Source organism: Podospora pseudocomata, chromosome 4, assembly GCF_035222375.1.
Source record: "Podospora pseudocomata strain CBS 415.72m chromosome 4, whole genome shotgun sequence".
Classification (NCBI taxonomy): Eukaryota; Fungi; Ascomycota; class Sordariomycetes; order Sordariales; family Podosporaceae; genus Podospora; species Podospora pseudocomata.
The window spans coordinates 1,397,454-1,419,404 of NC_085888.1; the positions used below are offsets into that span (position 1 = coordinate 1,397,454).

General features: G+C 54.0%; 6 protein-coding genes across 6 annotated transcripts; 2 read left to right on the top strand and 4 right to left on the bottom strand.

The window, feature by feature from the left end:
- Positions 1–1,697: 1,697 nt before the first annotated feature.
- Positions 1,698–3,402, bottom strand: QC762_403850 (uncharacterized protein). The gene is made up of 4 exons (XM_062889842.1): positions 2,770–3,402; positions 2,522–2,703; positions 2,347–2,456; positions 1,698–2,292 (listed from the first exon to the last, which is right to left on the bottom strand). The coding sequence occupies exons 1-4, from the start codon at positions 3,264–3,266 to the stop codon at positions 1,816–1,818; spliced, it is 1,266 nt and encodes a 421-aa protein (XP_062743401.1). The 5' UTR covers positions 3,267–3,402; the 3' UTR covers positions 1,698–1,815.
- On the top strand, positions 2,375–11,971 carry QC762_403840 (Type I Iterative PKS). The gene is made up of 3 exons (XM_062889841.1): positions 2,375–3,950; positions 4,012–4,483; positions 4,548–11,971. The coding sequence occupies exons 1-3, from the start codon at positions 3,893–3,895 to the stop codon at positions 11,878–11,880; spliced, it is 7,863 nt and encodes a 2,620-aa protein (XP_062743402.1). The 5' UTR covers positions 2,375–3,892; the 3' UTR covers positions 11,881–11,971.
- Positions 11,972–12,142: 171 nt separating this feature from the next.
- QC762_403830 (uncharacterized protein) lies at positions 12,143–13,203 on the top strand. The gene is made up of 4 exons (XM_062889840.1): positions 12,143–12,408; positions 12,474–12,661; positions 12,713–12,868; positions 12,923–13,203. Exons 1-4 carry the CDS (start codon positions 12,337–12,339, stop codon positions 13,131–13,133), a joined length of 627 nt encoding a protein of 208 aa, XP_062743403.1. The 5' UTR covers positions 12,143–12,336; the 3' UTR covers positions 13,134–13,203.
- Positions 13,204–13,339: 136 nt separating this feature from the next.
- Positions 13,340–15,186, bottom strand: QC762_403820 (uncharacterized protein; the record flags this gene model as incomplete). Its single annotated transcript, XM_062889839.1, has 5 exons — positions 13,340–13,683; positions 13,736–14,112; positions 14,165–14,565; positions 14,631–14,844; positions 14,899–15,186. The coding sequence occupies 5 exons, from the start codon at positions 15,184–15,186 to the stop codon at positions 13,416–13,418; spliced, it is 1,548 nt and encodes a 515-aa protein (XP_062743404.1). The 3' UTR covers positions 13,340–13,415.
- Positions 15,187–15,958: 772 nt separating this feature from the next.
- QC762_403810 (uncharacterized protein) lies at positions 15,959–18,087 on the bottom strand (the record flags this gene model as incomplete). The annotated part of the gene is made up of 2 exons (XM_062889838.1): positions 16,719–18,087; positions 15,959–16,657 (listed from the first exon to the last, which is right to left on the bottom strand). Exons 1-2 carry the CDS (start codon positions 17,757–17,759, stop codon positions 15,959–15,961), a joined length of 1,740 nt encoding a protein of 579 aa, XP_062743405.1. The 5' UTR covers positions 17,760–18,087.
- A 433-nt stretch (positions 18,088–18,520) lies between these two features.
- Positions 18,521–21,234, bottom strand: QC762_403800 (uncharacterized protein). The gene is made up of 4 exons (XM_062889837.1): positions 20,812–21,234; positions 20,430–20,741; positions 20,226–20,377; positions 18,521–20,149 (listed from the first exon to the last, which is right to left on the bottom strand). Exons 1-4 carry the CDS (start codon positions 20,947–20,949, stop codon positions 18,658–18,660), a joined length of 2,094 nt encoding a protein of 697 aa, XP_062743406.1. The 5' UTR covers positions 20,950–21,234; the 3' UTR covers positions 18,521–18,657.
- Between the last annotated feature and the right edge of the window lie 717 nt (positions 21,235–21,951).

The following is a 21,951-nucleotide window of genomic DNA, read 5'->3' on the forward strand; positions in this document are numbered from 1 at the left end:
TCTATTGTATGTCCCGTTTGTTGAGTTGCGATACCTAACGTGGGTTCCGATTGGCTCGTTGGGACGTCGAAAGGAGACTCGCGTGTATGCGGTAGTCAAGAGAGTGGCGCTAGACGGGTACCCGCTGTATCTGCAGCCTTATCATGGTAGCGGAAGATTGTTATAGCGGTAGATGAAAGCGATTGTTTGTAATACAAGGCAGACTTGTTGTGAACAACCTATGAGGCACTCGCCCAAAGCTCGAGCTGACCGGCCATGGCTCGAAATCGAAACGAGTGAGTTTGCAAATTCATGAGAGCAAACAACAGCTCAAATTTGTGCTGCGGGTGTCTCTCTGTTCCAGTCTGCCAACCGGTGGTTCTCTGATAAGCTCAAACACTAGCCTTGGCGACATGGAGTGAGGGCTGTACAAGTAAACAAGGAACCAAACGATCGGATGGCGCCCAAGAGGGGGTTCTCACCTGCGACATCCCGTATCCCCTAGGATCAACCGCCGGAAAAACGCCATCAGGGCAGAAACCAACATCGATTTCCTCATCCAACGTGCCTTCGAGGAAGCGGCCTCTACTATACGCACTAGTCTCATCGCCAAATTCACACAGACGATCCACAAACAACTTCCCCATCTCATCGCCAGCCATCCTGAGCCTTGCCTCACCGACTATAAGGCTGAGATCCAGTAGCTTGGGTCTCGTTTTGTCTCCATACCCGGTGTGCCTTCTGTTCAGGATGGCGAGCGTGGGGGCCTGAAAGACCGATTCAAGAGATTCTTCGCAAGGTGGGAAACGACATCCCCCGCGGGTATCGGGCATCAACGGGTGCGGTAGATGGTGGAGATGATGATGGCGAGGGGGTAATGGATGTCATTCTCGTGCCGAGTGATCATGAGAAAGACACAAGCCAGGGTAACACAGGCCAGGGCGATGACGACGCCGAGGAGGAACCTGCAGGTGATGTGATCAAAACTACGATGCGAGGAGGCAGGCACGCGAGCACAGGGAGAAGCGGAAGAGGAGGAGGGTTGGCTGGGGAAAAGACATTGGGTAGGAGGAAACCAAGGCTCCTGGTGTCGGGGTACGCTCGAACATCGCAAGGGCGGGTGGAAAGACCGGCGAAACGTGTTGGACGGCCTCCTACACGTCACGCAAGAGAGGTAGGGAAGGATTTGGAACCTCATGGTGGACCTGAGGTTGAGGTTGTTGGGGAAGAGACAATTCAGGCCATTGTCGGCAGTTACGTCAAACCCTCGGGGCGGATGAAGGAGATGGCAAAAATGAAGGTACTTTTTGAGTTGTTGTCTTAGCCCCAGCAATCAATCTAGAAGTGAAGCTGATGACTTTGCAGTCTGTTAGACCTTTGGTGGATTCATTACCCGCCTGAGCCAGGTCGGGAGGGGCAGTGGCACGGTCCTCAAAACTGTGAAGCTGTTCTCATGCAAGAGCCAGGGGACCGTTGCCCGGCAGCCCTGCGACACTTGCCGCCGTGGGAGCGGGCCGTTTATCGAATGCGTTATTGTGCCGGGCACTGACTCATGCGCTGGGTGCTGGTACCAATGTCGTGCCAAATATTGCTCATTCAAACCCAAGTACCTAGGCACCTCTAAGACAGCTCTCCTCTACCATACACCTCGGCCTTTGACCAGAGGTATCATAGGCCAGGTGCTGCATTATTCCCGCCGCTTACTTAGAAGAAGGTTTCGTTTGGATAGATACGGTTTCAAATTGCAAGTACACGTAAACAATTGACAGTTACATTATCAGTCTTCTGGCACCAGGGTACCACGGTCGAACTAAGTACTGCATCAGTGTGACCACATCACCTTCTCAAGTGAACCTCCAACAACCCCAATGCCCCCTTATCATGCACCTTTCGAATCTCATACCTTTCATCCGCTTCCTTCAACAGCTTCTCAAACTCCTGTTTTGTCCTCTGCTTAGCGCCAAAGCTCACCAACATCACCATATCGGCCTGCCTCATTTCCCTCTCCCAATACCTCGGGACTGTCCCCGGCTCAGGCAGCACAATATCGTTGATCAACAGTGGTGTGCCCTCTGGTGAACCCTCAAGCCCAGGAACCACCGATCTGAACATTGTGACAACGTCGTGATCTGCCCAGTTGTGGGTGCACTGCCGGATGAGGTATGCCGAAGCGCCTTTGTATGGCTGAGGCTCGAAGAAGCTTGCCCGAGAGAAGGACACGCGGTTACGGACATCGTCGGTGAGGAGGCGTTGACCTTGGGCGAGCATATCGTCGGATTCATCCTGGACGATGAAGTTGAGATGAGGGAAGGTCTGTGAAGGTTAGCAAACATTGGGGGAGTCATGTTTCAGGGAAAGGGGACTTACTCGAGCGAGAATGAGAGCGACATGGCCGCTTCCACCGCCGATATCTACCACGTTGCCCTTGATGCTTCCCCAGTTGAAGTTATCACGCAATTCGGTGATGCTGTTTTCCACTGTTGATTCGATGGTCAGATACGTTCACTCTTTGTCCAGGATAACAAGCCGAGCAGTAACTTACTCTTCCTCCACCCAGCCATCGCCTTCGCAAACCTCCCAGCATGTTCCGGGTGCTTGGAATAATACCTAAAAATCGGCACCCCATGTCTGGCGTAAAACGGGCAATGCACACTGTCAGACTCATTGGGAGTCGCCTTCAGAGCAACACTCGACTCGGCCGCTGCCTTGATCATCTCGTCAAACCTGTCATGCCGCTAGAGTCAACGACCAACCAACCACCCAAACAGAAGGAAAAGGCAGATGACTCACGAATAATGCACCATAGACCTAACCTCATCATCCTGCTGCAGCGCATAAGAGAACGAATTATGCGAGAAATATCCCTTCCTCCTCTCCTGAAAGAACCGATGGGTTATCAACAACCTCACCACCCTTCCTGTCCTGTCGGTGTCCAAGCCTGCCTTTTTTGCGAGTTCCTCCACGGAGATTTCCCCCTCGGCTGGGATAAGCGTGAAGAAGTCAAAGTCGAGGGCGATTTGGAATGCGGCGATTTCGTAGCCCCGCATGAGGAAGTGGCGGTAGAAGAGCGCTGGTCCGTCGACGAGACGCTGGAGGTCTTCTAGGAGGGTGCGGAGGCTGCCTTGGAGCTCGCGGTAGTCTGCCTTGTTGGGGGGTGAGGCGGAGGAGGGGGAGAAGGTGGAGGCGGGGAGGTTGTTGGATTGGAGGTAGGCGGTGATTTCTTTGGTTTTGGAGAGGATGCCCTCGGCCAGGGCGAGGATGGAGACGTTTTCGGCGGTGTCGGACATGGTGGAGGTTTGGTACCTAGAGTGGGATCTGGTTGCTGTCGATGTATGGTGATGGTGGTTGGTGAGCTGTCAACTGTGTGGTGGTGACGGTGGTGGGATGGTCAAAGATCAAGGTTTTTGAAGGATTGGAAGTGTCACAATCGCGATTGATCCTCGGCCGAGTTCGTGAGCATGATCTGGATGATAACCTTGATCTCATGCATTGAGCGTACAAAGCAGATGCCCGAGAAATCTCGGTCTGACCACCACAGGTTGCATTTCCGCAGCAGAATGGCCCACTTGCAGATCATCGGCCAAAGCTCTCTGCACCGATATTGCACGGTGCGGTCTCAACGCATAGGGGATGCGTTGTTGTCCGTCGACTCTACAGTAGACATACAATCTTCAAATCAGGAGGGCCTCGGCCGAAGGACGTCGGACCAGTTGAGATCACTGCTATCAACAGACGCTAAAGGACTCGATGGTGTATGATTGCCAGCTTGAGGACACCAGAGATTCACCGAGATACATATCTTGTGATTGTGCCTAGAATTTTGGAGATCCAGACTAGAACCATTGTACCCAAGCGGAAGATTACTATCTCAAAACGAATGTCAACAGAGCGTAGATAGTCTCAACACTAAGCTATGTCCTCCTCATCCATCCTCGAAGGCCCACATGAGCCCGTAGCCATCATCGGCATGGGTAAGCTGCAATCTCATCAGTCCTTTCTGGACTGGCCATGTAATACTAACATTTCTCACAGGCTGCCGGTGGGCCGGTGACATTCGTGACCCTTCAGGGCTATGGGACCTTCTGAAGAACAAACGCGACGGCTGGCGCGAATTCAACCACCCTAGATTCTCTGCCAAGGGCTTCTACCACCCCAACAAAGAGCGCCCAGGATCCATGAGAACACCCGGTGCGTTTCTCATGGACGAAGATGCTCGCCTATTTGATCATTCCTTCTTCGGCATCACCGGGCGAGAAGCCGAAACCCTCGACCCGTCTCAACGGAAGCTGCTCGAAGTGGTGTACGAGGCTCTCGAGAACGGAGGGGAGACTTGGGAGAGTATTTCAGGATCACGAACCGGGGTGTATATCGGCAACTTCGCCCTCGATCACATCCTCATTCAGGCGCGGGATTGGGAGAGCCCAAAGTCATACGCTGCCACGGGAGCGGACACGAGTATTCTCGCCAATCGTATCAGTTACATCTTCAACCTTCATGGTCCGAGGTATGCACTGGTCTTCCTAGAAATCAACGTTAGTCGGGTAATCAGGGGCTAATGGTTACCACAGTCTGGCCACAAACACCGCCTGCTCATCCTCCATGTATGCCCTGCACATGGCCGTCAGTGCGATCCGCAGCGGTGACTGTGACGGCGCCATAGTCGCGGCAGCCAACTGGATATCCGATCCCAGCATGCAGTTTGTGCTCGACAAGCTCGGCGCACTCTCGCCCACGGCGCGATGTCACACGTTCGACGCCTCTGCAGACGGTTACGCCCGTGGGGAGGGCTACGCCGCTCTATATCTCAAGAAATCCACCATAGCCGTGGTAGACTCGTTGCCAATTCGAGCCATGATTCGAGGCACCGCCATCAACGCCAACGGCCGGACAGGAGGCATCACCCGACCCAGCATAGCCGGACAGGAAGACGTCATTCGCGAGGCCTACAAACACGCCGGCGGCCTCCCCTTCTCAGACACGACATTCTTCGAGTGCCATGGCACGGGCACGCAAGCCGGCGACCCGATCGAAGTGACGGCCGTCGGCAACGTCTTTGCTTCCTCTCGGTCAGACGCCCCGGAAGACCGGCTCCTCATCGGCTCCATCAAGCCAAACCTTGGCCACACGGAAGGTGCAAGTGCCATCGCCTCGGTTATGAAGGTGGTTCTTTCCCTCGAAGCAGGCCAAATCCCACCAACCTTTGGGATCGAGGAACTGAACCCAAGCATCGACTTTGCGGGAGCCAAAGTCGAAGTTGTCAAAGATGGCACGATACCCTGGCCGGAAGGAAAGCTCCGGCGCGCAAGCGTAAATTCCTTCGGGTTCGGCGGGGCCAACGGGCACTGTATTATCGACCACGTCAATGTGGTTCTCCCCGACTACATCAAGCCCGGAATCTCTGGGGCCGGCACCTCAGCCAACGGCCATACCGCCAACGGGTATTCCAACGGGAAGGCCCACGAGGGCAACAACGGAGTGGTGACGCCACCTGCTGACCACTCCCCTCTCACGACTAAACCGAGAAAGACGACGAAGGCGGACGCCACCACGCGTGACCTCGTGCTTCTCCCGTTCTCGGCCCATACCGAGCAATCCCTCAAGTCGAATATTGCCGCCCTCTCTCGCGTCATCCACCAGTGGCCCCTTGCAGACATCGCCTACACCCTGAGCTCCAAACGATCACGTTTCCAGCAGCGTTCATTCCGCATCGTCGCCAAGAGCGATATCCAAACCGGGCTTGCCACAGACCGTCGCATCCTAACAAGCCCCCTGCGGCCAGCAAACATCGGATATGTTTTCACGGGTCAGGGCGCACAGTGGCATGCCATGGGCGCCCAGCTATTCGAGTACGCCGTCTTTCGCGCGGCGATCACCCACCTGGACCGGGTGATGGATGCACTACCATCCCGGTCCACGTGGAAGATTTCCGATGTCCTGTCCGGCAACTGCGAGCCCGATCTCGTGCTGTCACCCCAAGTGTCCCAAGTGGCCTGTACCGCCGTTCAGATCGGGCTCGTCGATTTGCTTGCATCGTGGTCTATCGCGCCTGCCGCAGTGGTTGGCCACTCCTCTGGCGAAATGGCAGCGGCGTATGCGTCGGGGTATATCACAGCTGCCGAAGCTATTACTGCTGCCTACTTTCGCGGTCTGGCCGTGTCGCAGAATAAGGCAAAGGGCGCCATGTTGGCTGTGGGTGTTGGGATGGATGCCGCGATGGAATACCTGAACGGAAAGGAAGACCGCATTAAGATCGCGGCGATAAACTCGCCCGGCAGCGTCACGCTGTCTGGTGACGAGGATGCCATCGAGTCCCTGTCGGCCTCGCTCAATGAGGAAGGCGTGTTCAACCGTGTCCTTCGAACCGGCGGAAATGCCTACCATTCACATCACATGGTGGCACTGGGCGGGCAATACAACGACATGCTGTCAAAGGGACTTGAGCACATCGACAATATCGGACTGGTTGACAAGACCCAGAGATACCCTCTCATCCGCTGGGTGTCTTCGGTGACCCCTGATGAGGCCATGGCTTTTGAGGTTGGTGCTTCGTACTGGAGAGCAAACCTTGAATCACCCGTCCGCTTCTCCGAGGCTGTCGGCGGGATGATGAGCTTGGAGGGTGACCAAGCCGTTGATATCTTGGTGGAGCTCGGCCCGCACCCGGCGCTGAAGAGCCCGGTGGACCAGATATTGAAGAGTATCGGCAAGTCTGCACCACATGTCGCATCACTGAAGAGAGGAGAAGACAGCCGGGAGTCTGTGCTCCAGCTCGCCGGCACCCTGTTTAGCCTGAATGCCGAAGTCGACTTGGTTGCAGTAAACGCAGTCGATGACGGCTTGCACGAGGGCCGGTGGAGTCTCGCGCACGGCTGTACCTCAGTCGATCTCCCCCCTTACCAGTATACATATGGACCGGTCAATTACTATGAGAGCCGGCTTAGCAAGGAATATCGACTTCGACAGGTCCTTAGGCACGACCTCATAGGCGCCCGGCTGCCCGGTGCCAGCAAGCTACGGCCTCAATGGCGGAATATTCTTCGACTTAAGGATGTGCCCTGGTTGGGCGACCACCGCTTGATTCCTGACGCCGTCTTCCCTGCGGCGGGTTTCATTGCTATGGGAATAGAGGCCGCCACGCAGGTGTACCACGAGCTCCCCAAGGCGTATGAGATCACGGGGTACTCGCTCCGCAAGGTTGACATCGAGACCGCCCTGCGGCTTCCCGAAGATGATCGTGGTGTTGATATCATCCTCAGCTTGGAACTGGCAGACACGGACGCAACGGTCAAATCGCCTGGCTGGTCCCGTTTCACCGTCAGTTCGGTATCCAGGGATTCCGATGAGTGGACGGAGCACTGCACAGGTCTCGTCAAAGTCGAGATCTCGGAGAAGCCTGCGGTGGCCAGCAAGATGGGCTCTTTGACGGACCCCCGATTCCCCGGCACACGTGCGTGGTACAACAAGTTCACCGAGATTGGCATCGGCTATGGCCCAACTTTCCAGCCTCTCTCCGATATCCGGGCAGACCCCAACCAGAATTTAGCCCAAGCAACCGTGGCGCTGAACACAACGGATAACACGATCGAAGGAGGAGAGTCAAGCTATGCGCTCCATCCGGCAGCCCTCGACGGCACCTTCCAGCTAGGTCTCATTGCCTGCTACGGTGGCCAATTGGAACGTGCATACACTGCCTTCGTGCCTGTCCACCTTTCAAGCATGTATCTGAAAGCAGGACTCAGCCCGCATACACCCGCAACAGCCATAGCTCACGGTCAGACCCAAGGCCTGCGCGGTGCCTACATCAAGCTGCAAATGACTGACGAAAGCGGTAACATTGTCCTGGACGTCGACACGCTGCGCTGTCTTAGTTTCAAGGAGTCCAAGTCGGACGAGTACACCATGCAGTCCAAGAAGGCCCTGAGCAGCCCTTTCACCAGGCTCACCTGGAAGCCCGACATCCGTACTCTTAACAACGACCAGATCCGGGCACTGTTCCCCCCCCCACAGGAAAACAACCAAGGTGCCGCAAGCCTCGAGGTGGTCGACATGATCTGCTGCCTGGTCGTGGCGGACATCTACGAGGTATTCATCAAAAGCGCAACCAGCGTACCCCAGCCCAAAGGTGAACTCCGCCACTGGGTCTCTTGGCTGAAGTGGTGCGTCGAGGAAGACAATCGGGAGAATATGGTCGAAGCCAAGAGTCTTCCTGCCGACCAGCGTCACCAGCTGCTTAAGAAGCTGTACGTTGAGGCCGGTGATCGGCCCGAGGCACAGGCGGCTCGGAGACTGCACGAGAACATGGGTGAAATCCTCGCGGAGCGCAAGACAGGTATTGACGTCCTCGTGCCGGATGGACTCCTCACGGCGCTGTACGAGACAGGCCATGTCATTGTGGGCTCATACCCGCAGCTACGTAATGTCCTCGACTGCCTCGGCCATGCCAATCCCAATATGCGTATTTTAGAGGTCGGCGCAGGCACTGGCGCAGGCACACGAGTAGCTATGGGGGCGCTGACAAGGTCGAACGGCATTAAGCGGTACGCTGATTACACGTTTACTGATATCTCGGCTGGTTTCTTGACGGTCGCTCAGGAGTTCATGTCAGGCTATCGTGATGTGAACTACGCTGTTTTGGATATCGGGGAAGATCCGCTCGCCAATGGGTTTGAGCCGGTCTACGATGTGGTCTTTGCATGTGAGGCTATCCACGCCACGGCCAGTATGGATGTAACTCTCGAAAACTGCCGGAGGTTGTTGAAGCCGGGAGGCAGGTTAGTGCTGGTGGAGAGCACGCGTATGAGAGTGCTGCTGGGGCTGCTGTACGGTACTCTCACGGGTTATTGGCTGGGGGTTGGTGACGGTCGTACTGAGGGGCCTTTCATGGACCTGGAGACCTGGGACAGGCGATTGAGGAAGGCCGGCTTCTCGGGCACGGAGCTGGCCCTTGATGACTACAACCGCCCCCATAACACGACCTCCATCCTCGTTTCCACCCGTGTCGAAGAGTCTTACGTGGTCACCAACAAAGGCACAGAGGCAAAGGAAGGTCCGGCCGCCGTGATCCATCTTTTGCACGGAGCCAATGGCCCGTCGCCGCTCTTGGAGCAAGTCTCCAGTGAGTTTGAGCGTTGTGGCGTCAAAGCTGTGGCGTCTTCAATCAATGAAGCGTCCGAAACAGTACAGCCCAACGCCCGCACCGTGGTATTCCTCAACGACGAAAATGACCTCTTTGACACTGAAAACGCCAGCCTTCTCAACTCGTTCCAGCATCTTGCCCGAAACACCAAGAGCATGGTCTGGTTAACGTCGAGTGGAATTGCCAATGGTCGGGACCCTCGGGCAGCCTTCATGATTGGCCTTCTCCGAACCATCGCGACTGAGAACCCGGCCGGCCGTTTCCTCTCCATTGACATTGATGCGGAGACTTTCGGAGAACAGGATGATACTCTCATTCGCAACATCGTCAAATCCGAGCTAGCCCTGCAGAATGAGGATGCCTCTGATGAAGAAGGCAGCAAGGACCGAGAGTTTGTCTGGCAGGACGGCTGTATGTGGGTGAGCCGGGTGGTCCCTGACACAGAGCTCGGCGTGTATATCAACCTAAGCAAAACACCTACGAGCAGAGGCTCTCAGATGGTTCCCATTGGCAGTCAGGGTCCTGTTCGTGCGGCATTCGAGACCCCCGGCATCCTTACTTCGCTATACTTCCGAGCCTATACAGAGCTCTTGCAGCCCATCCCAGCGGACTACGTTGACGTTCAAGTGGCAGCTGTGGGTGTGAACTGGAAGGATTTGGGCCTTACGTCAGGTCGATTTGACGCAACTGGCAGCAACCTGTCGTCAGAATACGCCGGCGTTGTGACCAAGATCGGTGCCGCAGTGCATGGTCTGTCTGTTGGGGATCGTGTCTATGGTGTCGGCAGAGGCCAGTTTGGAAACTACACGAGAGTTCCTGCCGCATTTGCACAAAAGCTCGAGCCAGGAGACATTCTCACCGAGATGGCTACGATGCCACTGGTGTACATGACAGCCATCTATGCCTTTGACTATGTGGCACGGCTTAGAAAAGGCCAGAAGGTGTTGCTACAGTCTGCCACAGGTGGGCTGGGCTTGGCGGCTATTCAGGTTGCGCGGGCTCGGGGTGCCGATGTATTCGCTACTGTTGGCACTACTGAAAAGGTCTCCTTCCTTGTTGACACTGTGGGTATCCCGGCAGATCACATCTTTTCCTCTCGGGACCCTACGGCGCTATCTAATGCTGCCAAAGCAACCGGCAGGGGCGGCTTTGATGTCATTCTCAGTACGGTTGTCGGAGGAGATTTCCTGTGTGAATCCCTTAAAGCGCTGGCTCCTATGGGACATCTTGTCGACGTTGGTCGGCTCGACGTACTTGAAGCCAAGGACATTGGCTTGGAGCACTTCCAGAGGAACGCCACTCTGACCTCGTTCGATCTTAATGTCCTCCTGGACAATGATCCAGAGCTTGGACGCGAGTTGATGCAGACAGTCAATGACCTTTATCGATGGAACGTTATTGCGCCGATTCGCCCCTTTGCCGTTCACGATGTGTCGGAGCTCGACCGAGTCTTGGTGGGCCTGTCCAGGGGCACGCACATTGGAAAACTGGTGGTGTCATTCGATAATCCAGCCTCTCTGATCAAGCTTGTCCAAGAGCCGCCAGCAGCGAAGTTCGACTCTGAGGCACGCTATGTTGTCACTGGAGGTCTGGGCGGGCTTGGCCGAGCCATTATCAAGTGGATGGTCAGTCGTGGCGCTCGTGACTTTGTGATACTTTCTAGGCGTGGTATCAACACCCCTGCTGCAAAATTGCTGGTAAAGGATCTTGAGTCGCAAGGCGTTCGTGTCGAGGCAGCGGTCTGTGATGTGAGCAAGCGAGAGAATGTCGTGAAAGCGGTCCGCAACGCTGCATCAGGCGACCGGGCTGTCAAAGGAGTGATCCATGCAGCCATGTCATTGACAGATCTCTCGTTCGACAAGCTGACCATTGATCAATGGCGAGATGGGTTTGCTGCAAAGGCTTTGGGTACCCTCAACCTGCACGAAGCCACTCTTTCGTTACCTTTGGACTTTTTCGTCATGATCACGTCGACCGAGTCCATCTGGGCACCACCAACTCAAGCGGCATACATCGCTGCAAACAGCTTTCAGGAGTATTTTGCCCGCTACCGTCGACGGCTCGGCCTTCCCGCGTCCACAGTATCATATGGCTTGGTGGCTGATGTCAAGTCGGACTTCCTTCACAACTCGGTTGGCACAGATGACATGTACGTACGTAACAAGACCATGACAATCACAGAGCATCAGGTCCTCGCCCAGCTGGAGCCGGCCTTCTTGCCTGCGGAGACAACTTGCTGGGTTGGGCAGGATCAGGACCCGTTGTCGGAGGCCAATATCTTGACATGTCTCGATCCGGTCGGGTTGGCTGAATTGGCGTCGATGAACGATCATATCCCACGCTGGTATCGCGACGGGCGCGTGTCGGTTATCATGCGGGCAATGAAGGACGCGCAACGACAAGCGAGCGGGGCAGATGCGGCTCAGGATGGCGCTGGCAGAGCAGGCAAGTCGGCCGTGGCCCGACTGCGGTCGTCATTCTCGGAGGGAATCAAGGGAGGAGCTGGCGCCCGGGCCAATACGGTCGCGCTCGTGACCGAAGGCGTGATACAGACTGTTGCTGGGATGTTGTTTATCGATGCGTCAACAGTGGACCCTGCCAAGAGTATTGCCGAGCATGGCGTTGACAGCCTCATTGCGGCTGAACTGCGGAGCTGGTTCCACCAGGCGTTGAAGACGAACCTCAAGATGGGGGAACTGCTGGACGCACAGACGAGTATCAAGACACTGGCTGAGAATATTGTAGATGCGGCATTGAAGGAGTAGGTTGAGCATTCATGTCATTACTTTTCGCAGCGTTAGATAGACAGATGAAGTCGTTGAAGCAACTCCTGATGCAACTCCTGATACGACCCTGATGCGATTCCAAATGTGAACTCCTAACCTGCTTCCAATGCTCAGGCGGTAGCCATCAGAGACTGTCGTGATAAGAACTGCGGCGGGTTCACGTGTTCATCCCAAGCTCGGGCACTCGCAGAACTGGCGTCGGCCGAAGTTGCTCGGGTGCTCCCGTGCCAAGGCCGGTGATCGACAGGCTTATCCCTCCTCACTTGATCCGAGGCGGGGTGACGCCAAGGCCCTAACACCGATATGGCTTATCCCCGGTAAGTCCGGCAAGGCCATCATAAACCACAACGTCCACCACCATCGACAGCAACGCTGCTTTTCATCTTGACACATCCTGCAAACTCTCAACAGAAACGCAATTGCGATATCTCCAAAATGGCCGGTTCATATGACGCTGCGACTTACTTGCTCGACAAGGAAAACATCCGCGACACTGTGATCCGCATGGTGAGTTGCCAGTGGGTACTCTTTGTCCGGGCAGTGGGAGTTGCTGATGTTCCTTCCCGCAACAGATGTTCGCCTTTGACGATGCCGCCACTGAAACATTGATCAATGATGTTTATGCGCCTGTCATCGAGCTCAGCTACGACAAGCTGTTGCTCGGTGATGAGTTTCATCAGAAGAAGATCTCCAGTGAGGAGTGGGCTAAAAGTCTGGAGCATATGCATGACAAGTTTGATACGACGGAGCATATTATTCAGTGAGTTTTTCCCATCGCCACGCATAGATGAAGCTGATGATCCCCTCGCAGGAACGTTTTGATTGAGCTGCCGCAGCCGGGGGGTGGGGTGCAGAGGCCAAAAAATGTCAAGGCGAGGGCTATCGCTCATGGGATCTTCTACAAGAGGGATGGGGGGGAGGGGAGGCCGTGTGTTATGGCTTTGAGGAATGGGGTGAGTCAGTTTCTGTCAGTGTTGAGGTTGCTTGAGTTCGTTGGGTGGCTGACTTTGTGACACGGTAGGGCTCGTACAAGCTGGAGCTGGTCAGGATTGAAGAGAAGGAGGAGAAGGGGGAGAATCCGTGGCGGATTAGTGGGTTGGATGTCACGCTTGACTGGCAGGATAGGCCTAGTTCTTGAGGGCCAAATCAATCGTTGTCTCTTTAGCCAGCCTCGGCATCTTCTACCTGTGTCTAAAGTACTTTCCGTGGAAAGAAAATGTTTGGCTGGATGATGAGGTCCGTGTTTGTCTGAGAGAAATGCTAGAGGTACACGACCTTTCCTTTTGAGACGTGAATTACCCACAGTCTGGTTGGGGTTAGGGGAAGGGATGGGGTAAGAATAGGGATAGGGTATATCATCTGGTGAATATCGGGCCTTGCGATGGGTTAGCGTTAAAGCCGCGATGGTTCTCATGGGGCGATGGGTGTTTGAAAAGGGGTAACACTAGACTTTTTCCTGTGTCCCAGCCCCGAAACGGACTCCTGATACCTATCTAGACCGTGCCTCCGTCTACCTAGCTCTCCAATGGAACTATGGGGTTGTAATATGCAAACTTATTGAGGGGATCGTACTGTGCCTTGAGGGCACGTAGCTTCTCCAACCGCCACGGTTCATAGCCGTACATGGACTCCAGCGACTCGTGGCCCGCGGCATAGTTGACGTATGTCGTGGGCTTCCGCCATTCACCTTCGCCTGCGTTCCACAGATCCTCCGTTTCCCGAGCCCACTGGAAGGCAAAGTTCTCCAGGCCCGAGTTTGGTGGAGGCATGGCGTCGAAGTACCTGCGGTGAAATGTCAATACCGTGGTACAGCGGCAGGAACTGTTTCACTCACATCAGAAGATTATCGTCACGCAGTGGAAAAGCAGAGTCCTCCGGCTTGCCCCTCAGAACACCCTCAACGGCATAGCCTTCATGGACTAGCTTGGTGCCTGACAGCAACGGCTCCTTGGCGACCTTCTTGTTGTACAGGTCATAGAGCTGCCGCTGTACAGTGACGTTGTAGACTTGGAGGCCGGCTGTGCCTGTGATATGGACCTTGCTCGGCGCGCACAGATCTGATTCCAGTCCGCTGATCAAGATGTCTGATATGGAGGTGAATGGCACATCGCCTTCATCCACCGCCACGGGGCCGAGGGCATCGAACGGTGACAGATCCGCTGCGGCATCCTCTTTGGAGCCTCCGTAGATGAATGTCCAGAATATTGTGGCCTGAAGAACTGTTAGTGGTAGGCGGCGGTACCTGTGCTGGCCATTATCTCACCTCAGTAGTGCTCACGCTCGGCTCCATGGTGTAAACACCAAACGCCCCTCCCCACGTCGGCGAAAGGCTACCGTTTGCATGGAACTTATTCAGCTCCTCGAAGAGCGGCTCGACGTGTTTGTCTGTGAAGACGTAGTTCCTGTAGTAGTAAGACGGGACCGTGACCGGGTAAATCTTCATATCAAAACTGGTAACAATGCCAAAGTTGTGACCGGCGCCTCTCATCGCCCACCACAAGTCGGGATAGGATGTTTCGCTAACCGTGATGGCTGTTCCATTGGCGAGCACAACGTTCAGGCAGATCAGGTTGTCGGCTATGAGGCCATGGACGCCCTGCTGCACACCGTGACCGCCTCCCAATGCTGGTCCGACCATGCCGACGCAGGAGCAACTTCCAGTTGCTGAGAGGAGGAGGACCATTGTTAATTTCTAAATAGTCGTTGATTATCAAGGCTAGGAAACTCACTTGTGACATAGCCCTCCTTCCAAAGGACGTCAATCGTCTCATAATTCCGCGCCCCAGCCTGGAGCTTAACCGTCATCGCATCCTTGTTGATGGAGATGTCTGTCAGACTTCTCACGTCGATCTGGATGCCGTTGAACCTTCCAACAGTTGACGTTAATGAGTGCCCGCGATTGACAACAAAGAAGTTGATACCATGCTCATTTGCATATTTCACCTAGTTCAAACTGTTGGTTATCTCGCTCTGAGTGGATAGGCAGGGACCGCTTACAATCGTCGGGATATCGTCCTCTACCCCGGGTTGAACAACAACCTGCACCTGCGGCACCGCGAAATCTTGATATCGCTCGGTAGCGTCCGACCAACGGGAGTCGTCTGGCCCAAAAATACTGGCATTCTTGGAAAGCAAAGGGCCGAGCCCTTGCTGGACAGACTCAGACGGCAAAGGGCTCTGTCTTGGAACTGGCATCTGAGCGTAGTCCTTTGGGTTGGTATACGCCGCAGCGAGGGCTTGGGTGAGGGTGATGCCCAGTGCAACAAAACAATAGAGCGACGGCATCGTTGTGAAGATACAATGCTTGGGCAGATTAGGAGAAGTCTATGGGGGTCCAGAATTGAACGGGCTGATCAAGATGGTGAGATGCATGTAGATGTAGTTACCGACAGGATGGATTCACGACTTTCAGATCCCGCCGTGGCGGCGGGGTGCGGAACACCGGAAATGGCCATGGTAGTATCATCCATCGCAGAAGATCGGGTTTGGATTGGGCGTGTTGGTGGTATGGTACGATTTTGCCCCGAAATATCTCGGCTTTCAACCGAGTAAGCACCAACCAGCTTCTGTTGGTAACGTCAAAGTCTTGGAACGTTCTCAACTCCACCTAGCTCCGACCAGCTGGTCCAGATTCTTCGAAGTGTCATAGGAAAAGGTCAAGGTGATTGCTATTTGAAAGTGAAATTGCAACATATTCGTTACCAGAGAGGTGCCAAAGAAGATACAAATAATGCCAGAAATGCCCAAGTGAAGCGAATTGAGAAAGTTGTTCTAAAGGGATTGCCGGTACTTGAAAGTTGGTAGATTAGAAATCGATGACTTTCGATGTGGGATGGCTTCCTTTTGTAGAAACCTTGGTTAGTAATGAAGCTTTTCTACAACTGTTGGTTGGTCGGCGGTTCCAGGTAACAGCACATATAAAACCAAGATCCGGAACGGTGGAGAAACGCACATTGCTGTTATGAGGTATGATGTCAAGATCATAGTAGGTGTTCATATGTCCTACTTGAGCAAAACTTCAATTCTCCCAAACAGAAGGCCAACGCCCCTATCCAATCTACCAGGAATTCAACTTCCGCAACCTGACATAAACCTTCTGCGGCTGTCTCGAAATTCCATCAAACCCAGCATAACCCCCCAAAGCCTCTGGAATCTCCAACAACTCAAAATTCCAAACCACCAACGCCATAATCGTTCTAATCTCCAGATGCGCCAGCTTCCTCCCCCAACATTGTCTGATACCCATGCCGAATCCCAACTGCGGTCCCGCGCCTGCATCAAACTCCACACCCCCATCCTCCTTGGTGACAAGCCAGCGCTCAGGCTCAAACAGCTTCAGATCCTTGGACTCATCCCAATGAGGCCGTCTCTTCGCCGCCTTGGACGTCGGGCTACGAGCATTCTCGTTTACAGGCAGCGAAGGGGAGAGGTATCCAGGTCCGGCATTGACCATAAAGACCTGGCATCCTTTAGGGATCTTGTAGCCCAGAATTTCGGTGTCTTCCGTAGCCTCCCTTGTCATGCTGAATGGTGTCAGGCGCAGCGTCTCCTCGATGACCGCCTCAAGGTAAGGAATTCTCGCTCGGCGAAGTTCTTCAAAGGTGGGGAAGCGTTTTTCTGCAACAGCCTCCGGAAGAGCAGAGTACAGTGCATCGCGGAGTTTAGACTGGGCTTCGGGGTAGCCAGTCAAATACTTGGTAACCCATCCCATTGATCCCCCTGTGGTATGATGACCGGCGATCATGTCTGCAAAAATCTAGCAGAGGATTTTCGTTAGCACAACCTTCTTTTCGGCTACTTGATGCGGCCACGCTCACCTCATCGACCATGATGTGACTGTTCAACAGAGGCTCACGCCCTTGTTTCTCAGCTGCAATTTTCTCCCGCATCAGATGGTGCTCCAGAGCTGTCTTGACCTCGCCCGCTTCAAAATTCCGAATCGCCACGTCGAGCTGCTTGGGGACGACTTGTTCCTTTTGTGAGAAGATCTTCCGGAACCATGGCTGTTGGCTCCACCACCAGAAACTGAGTTTGGGCGCCCAGGCAATTGTGGTCTTTTCCAAGACATCAGGTGCGTGATGGACAGCGGCGAGGAATGGCGAGATTGGAGTCTCAGGAAAGATCACAGGCTCGTCCTTGCTGGCTGGGGGGATTTGCGAGGGCCTCATATTGGATATCGTCTCCAACTGAGGGTCCGTTGCCGAGTCTGGAATATTTCCGCCGAAGGCGTAGTGAACCATGGTGTCGAGGGCAGCGTGGTAGTAATCCGACCTCACAGAAAACGGTCTCCCATCGGCAAGCTTCATCTTTGCCTCGAAAAGCTTGACGAGCTTCAACCCCTCGCTGTGAAGAAAAGGGCCCATGAAGCTGTTCAGGAAGTTTGGTGCCATCAAGTCTTGCTTGAGGTGGCGGCGGGCTCGGAAGGTGGGGTCGTTGGTCTTGTACCTCGCATTCCAATCACCCAAAGCGAGGAGCCCGTCGATCAAGAACTGAGGCTTCTCAAACTCGGTGCGGCGCATCAAAATGTCCTGAGCTTCGTGGAAATCGCCCACCAGGATCCATGGCTTGGAAAACGGACGGATGAAGACTTGGCAGATGGGTTCACCCATTCGTTCGACCTGATGGGCTAGCCACATGCTAAACTCTCCCGTGACGCTGATTTCCCTGCTCATGGCTGGTGCGTCACCGAACAACGACTTTGTAGCTTCCGTGTTGAACGGAATGCCGGGGAGCGGTTTGGGAAGCAGCCATTGGTACAGCAAATAAGAACCAAGGACTGTGAGCGAAACAGCCAGCCAGAGTGTGGCTGTTGGCGACAGGAAGCTAGTAAGCGTCGTATAGATGTTCAGAAGAGCCATATTGTAGGAGTTTGCACTGAAGGGCACTGTTAGGGGACGGTTGTGTTGAGCCTAATACAAATGCTTCCATACGCAATGGGGAAAGATGAGCAGAAGTTCCAACCCATGATGGCAGCAGTGAAGGTGGTTTCCCGCCAGGCTCGGCGTCAGCACCGATGGCCCCCACCGGGACCGGAAACCATGCTACGTCGGCCGATTCATTTCTGTGTTACAACCAGCTTTGCCTGAGCGGGCCCGCTCACAAAGGCTGAGGCCCGGGCACGCACGAGAGTGAGTTTGAGGGTCAGTCTGAGCCGAGAAATGTCGGCCGATATCTGCCGGTCGGAAGGTACCGGCTCGACTGCTCGGAGGGAACGGATGTATAGCTTTCAGAGAGAGTAGCACCGAGCCAGAAAATTGATTATCGTCCACCCAACTATTTGTAGGTGCTCATATGAGGACTACACTAGGAGACGAGGGAGCTGTGCATGAGTGTGAGGCATATTATTGTGCGTGCACATAGGAATCATGTCTGCTCATTTGTGTTGCATAACCTGCGGGATGCTGCCTCCTTTACAGCTTCATAAATGGCCAAGGGGCACTTTCGTTTCTACATATCACATAAGGTAATCCATGTGTAGAATACCTTATCATTTTCACTATGTCATTTCTCTATGGAGAGCATCGCGCGGCCCAACGCTGCCTGTCTCCATTCTATAATGTAGTAGGTAAATAGGTAAGGCAGGCAACTGGCACAACAATACCATTATTGCTATGACATGGGGAAAAGACACAGTATCTATTTGCGATTCCAGGATCATCAGTTGAGAGCAGCTTCGTAAGTTTGACATGACCCTATTTCCCAACACCCTAACGCCTGTCTTGTGTTCATGCAATATTCACGTATAAATCCATATCTTCAAAACCAACTAAATACACTCATATCAGTTGTTGGTGTATTCTCAGCCAAGAACTCTACTTCGGCATAGTCTGGCGTCTGTAGGCAATTCCACGCCTCCGACAGCTGAAGTGCGGGATCAGTGACGACGATTGGATCGGTATCCAGTCTCATTAGTGTGTTGGCCTCGCTAACCGTGGTATCACTGATCTTCTCTATCTTTCCAAGAAGGCGTGTGAGCGTTCTTGCGCCCACCTCAGCCATGTGGTTCATATCGGCAAGAGTTTGTAGTCGGCCCAGCGCACTCCTTACAGCCTGGATGCACTCGTCCTTAGTAACGTCAGTGACGCCTACTCCGAAGGGATCTGAGGACTTCGTCATGCTGGTAGTGGACCCCCTTCGGAGTGTGGTCTCTGCTTTTGGTGGGAAGTTTCCGTCGGAGCAGAGACACAAAAGGACCACTGCAGCCTCAAAGGTTGGGATGATGAGACTCGCATGGCGTGTGTGTGAGCCACCCATCATCAGATGGAGGGCAGAGACACCTTCAAGTAAGTTTAGTGCTATGACGGCCAGCGCTCGCTTGTGGGATGAGAGCAATATCTGCTTGTAGGCTGGGAGTTGCTGAATCGAGTTGGCCTCCTGAAATAGCGCAGGGCGGAAGTTGTGGCAAAGCGACTCCAAGATAGCCATATGAAACATCTGACGCTGTAACGGTAAGGTTGGAAGACGGGTATCCCACTTGTCGCATGTGTCAGGGTAGAGAGCAAAGACAGGTGGTATTTCGGGAAGAAACTCGCTGCAGAACTTCTCGTATCGTTCCTCTGCAGCAATGGGGTCGTATTCAGTCGCGTTCCCGGAACCATGAGTCCGCCAGAAGTTGGCTAGCTGTGCCTCGAGCACGCGCTCGGTGAACAGGTCAGGAGCATCGGCTTGAGGGACGTCGTCGAGGCCAAGCACAAGGTGCATTCGAGGCATGGTGTCAGGGTTCAGTGCGTCTGGTAAGAAAGGGATTTGATCCAGACGTTTAGATAGCACACTGTCCCAGACATAAAGATTGCAAAACGTCCTCCGTCTCATTTCCTTTTCGAGCTCGTCCATGTTGGGGCTGTAAAAACCTGATGTGGCATCAACATGCAGCCCAATTCTCTGTGCCACTCGAACAGCGCAACTTAGCGCTTCCCAGTGCGCATTTGTTCGGCCCTGGCACAGGGACCTCAGCCCAGCAAAAGCGACGTGCTGAACCCGTATAAGAGACCCGTGTGCGTCGAGGCGTGAGCAGATTGGTGTGAGTGCATCGGCCACTCTATCACAGGACTTACGGATGTCAGCCAGCGGCACTCCCCTGATGCTGTCGATAGTACAGGTCGGCGAAGGGAGGAATTGAGAGGCATAGGAACATATCCTGAGAACCAGCACTGCAAACTCGATACCGTAGGCAGTCGATGTCCGCTCCATTTCCCACCATTTCTGATAATGTGAAAGAAACCAAGGCGGATATATGAGCTGATCCATCCTGGGTTGAAGCCTTGTCAGCTACTCTTTTGTTGAATAGGTAACGTGGTTGGACAAATTGCATCGGCGGAACTTACCAGCTAACCTCCGCGATGAAATACCGTACCAGAAAGTCGAGGATGGAACGATTAGGCATTGAAGCGAACAGCCTTTGGGCTATGATCGCCGTTTCTTCTGGCACTGGCACGGGCTCGCTGCTGTGCCCCGTTGCATCGTCATCTGCCCCTAGCTGTGAGGCGTGGTAAGCGTGAGAAAAGACGTCTGACTCGGACGCAACTTACCTTTCTCACCAGAGCAATCGTGTTGGATTTGCTATTCTCAAAATACCCGAAAACCTCCGCAAGGGATGTCGGTTCTCTCCCCTCTTTGAGACCCCCCCAGTTGATCGTGTCCTGGACTGAAGATGAAGCAGAGGGCCTCCTTTCAGCCTGAGCCTCTTGTTGGCTCTCATCTGTTTGGATTTCGTCATCATGAAGGTGGTCTTTCTGGGTTTGGGATGGACTGGGTGGTAATGTAGCTTGAGAAGGGTTGTAGGCGCATTGTTCGGGGCGTCGACGGCGGCTGCAATGGTTACATGGATACTGCCGGTTGCACTGTGACGGGATAGCATGTCAGTTAGGGACTTGATGCCAAGATTCCCTGGTATGTGCAATTGCAACCAACCTTCTGTTTCCTGGTGTAACAAGGGATACATGATGAAACCACCCGTTTTCTCTGGCTTGATTGCATTGTCGATTCGGCGTTCAGGGTGCTGAAAGAGGTATCAACTTCACCAGGGTCCAGACTCGGTTTCCCCAGCATCCCCTCGTGGGCTACCTATTTACTTTAAGTGCGAGCAGAGCCGACTTTGTCAAGTGGGAGAAGATATCCCACGCCTCTGAGCCGCATTGTGGGATAGCTGTGTGGAGCTGTACTACTAGTGTGGTCCTCTACAACAAATGTAACCCGTTAGCAACGATCAATCCTGAGTACCACTAAGCACCACCAATTGAAGCTGCATTTCTTCATCGTCTTGCGTTTATCCGATACGTGATCCCGGATGCCGCATATTGTATTGCATCATCAGCCCTCCAAGTACCGGAATTGGGAGCCGTTGAACGGTAAAGGGAAGGGCCGCTTCGCGCCACCGCCAGAATACTGAGTGTTTCGATATCCGGCTTCCGACTGGACTGCGCCCCATCCACACAACCCTTACTGCAAAGTGCGGAGCAAGAAGCTCAAACGCGTGTTCGTCGTCGGAAGAATGGAAAATTCCGTGGTTGATGAAAAGTCCCCCAAAATAAGCAGCATGCTCTACCTAGGTAAGCACAGTCTACAGGCCTTTTGCGTCAGATGAGAGGGACTTGAGGATAGTTCAAAGAATTTTCCATTGATGTTTGGGCCCTTGACCCTACGCTGCAGTCCGAGGTCTCCAGTTCTGTCCTCAAGATGGCGCGTCAGTGTAATGCCACACATTGGGCTGGCAAGGATTCCTACCAATGGAAACCTTGCCCTGTTTATCCCATGCCGGCCATCAGTCATCAGTACGCTTTGTACCTATGTCAACGGAACCAATATTCTACCTATGTGGGGGTCACTCTGCCGTTCTTGTCCGGAGAATTGCCTAGTTTAGACAAGGTCCGCAGACGGATTCCTTTTGGTTGAGCCCACAGGATACCCAACTCATTCGACGATCTCGATCCAAAACCACAGTCCCCCTCAAACAGCCGCATGGAATAGAAAGAAGCTTAGCTGTGCCATGCCCATGCGCTCGCCACCGACAATCTGCATAGGGCTCAAATTGATGTGGTGCGGTATCCTGAT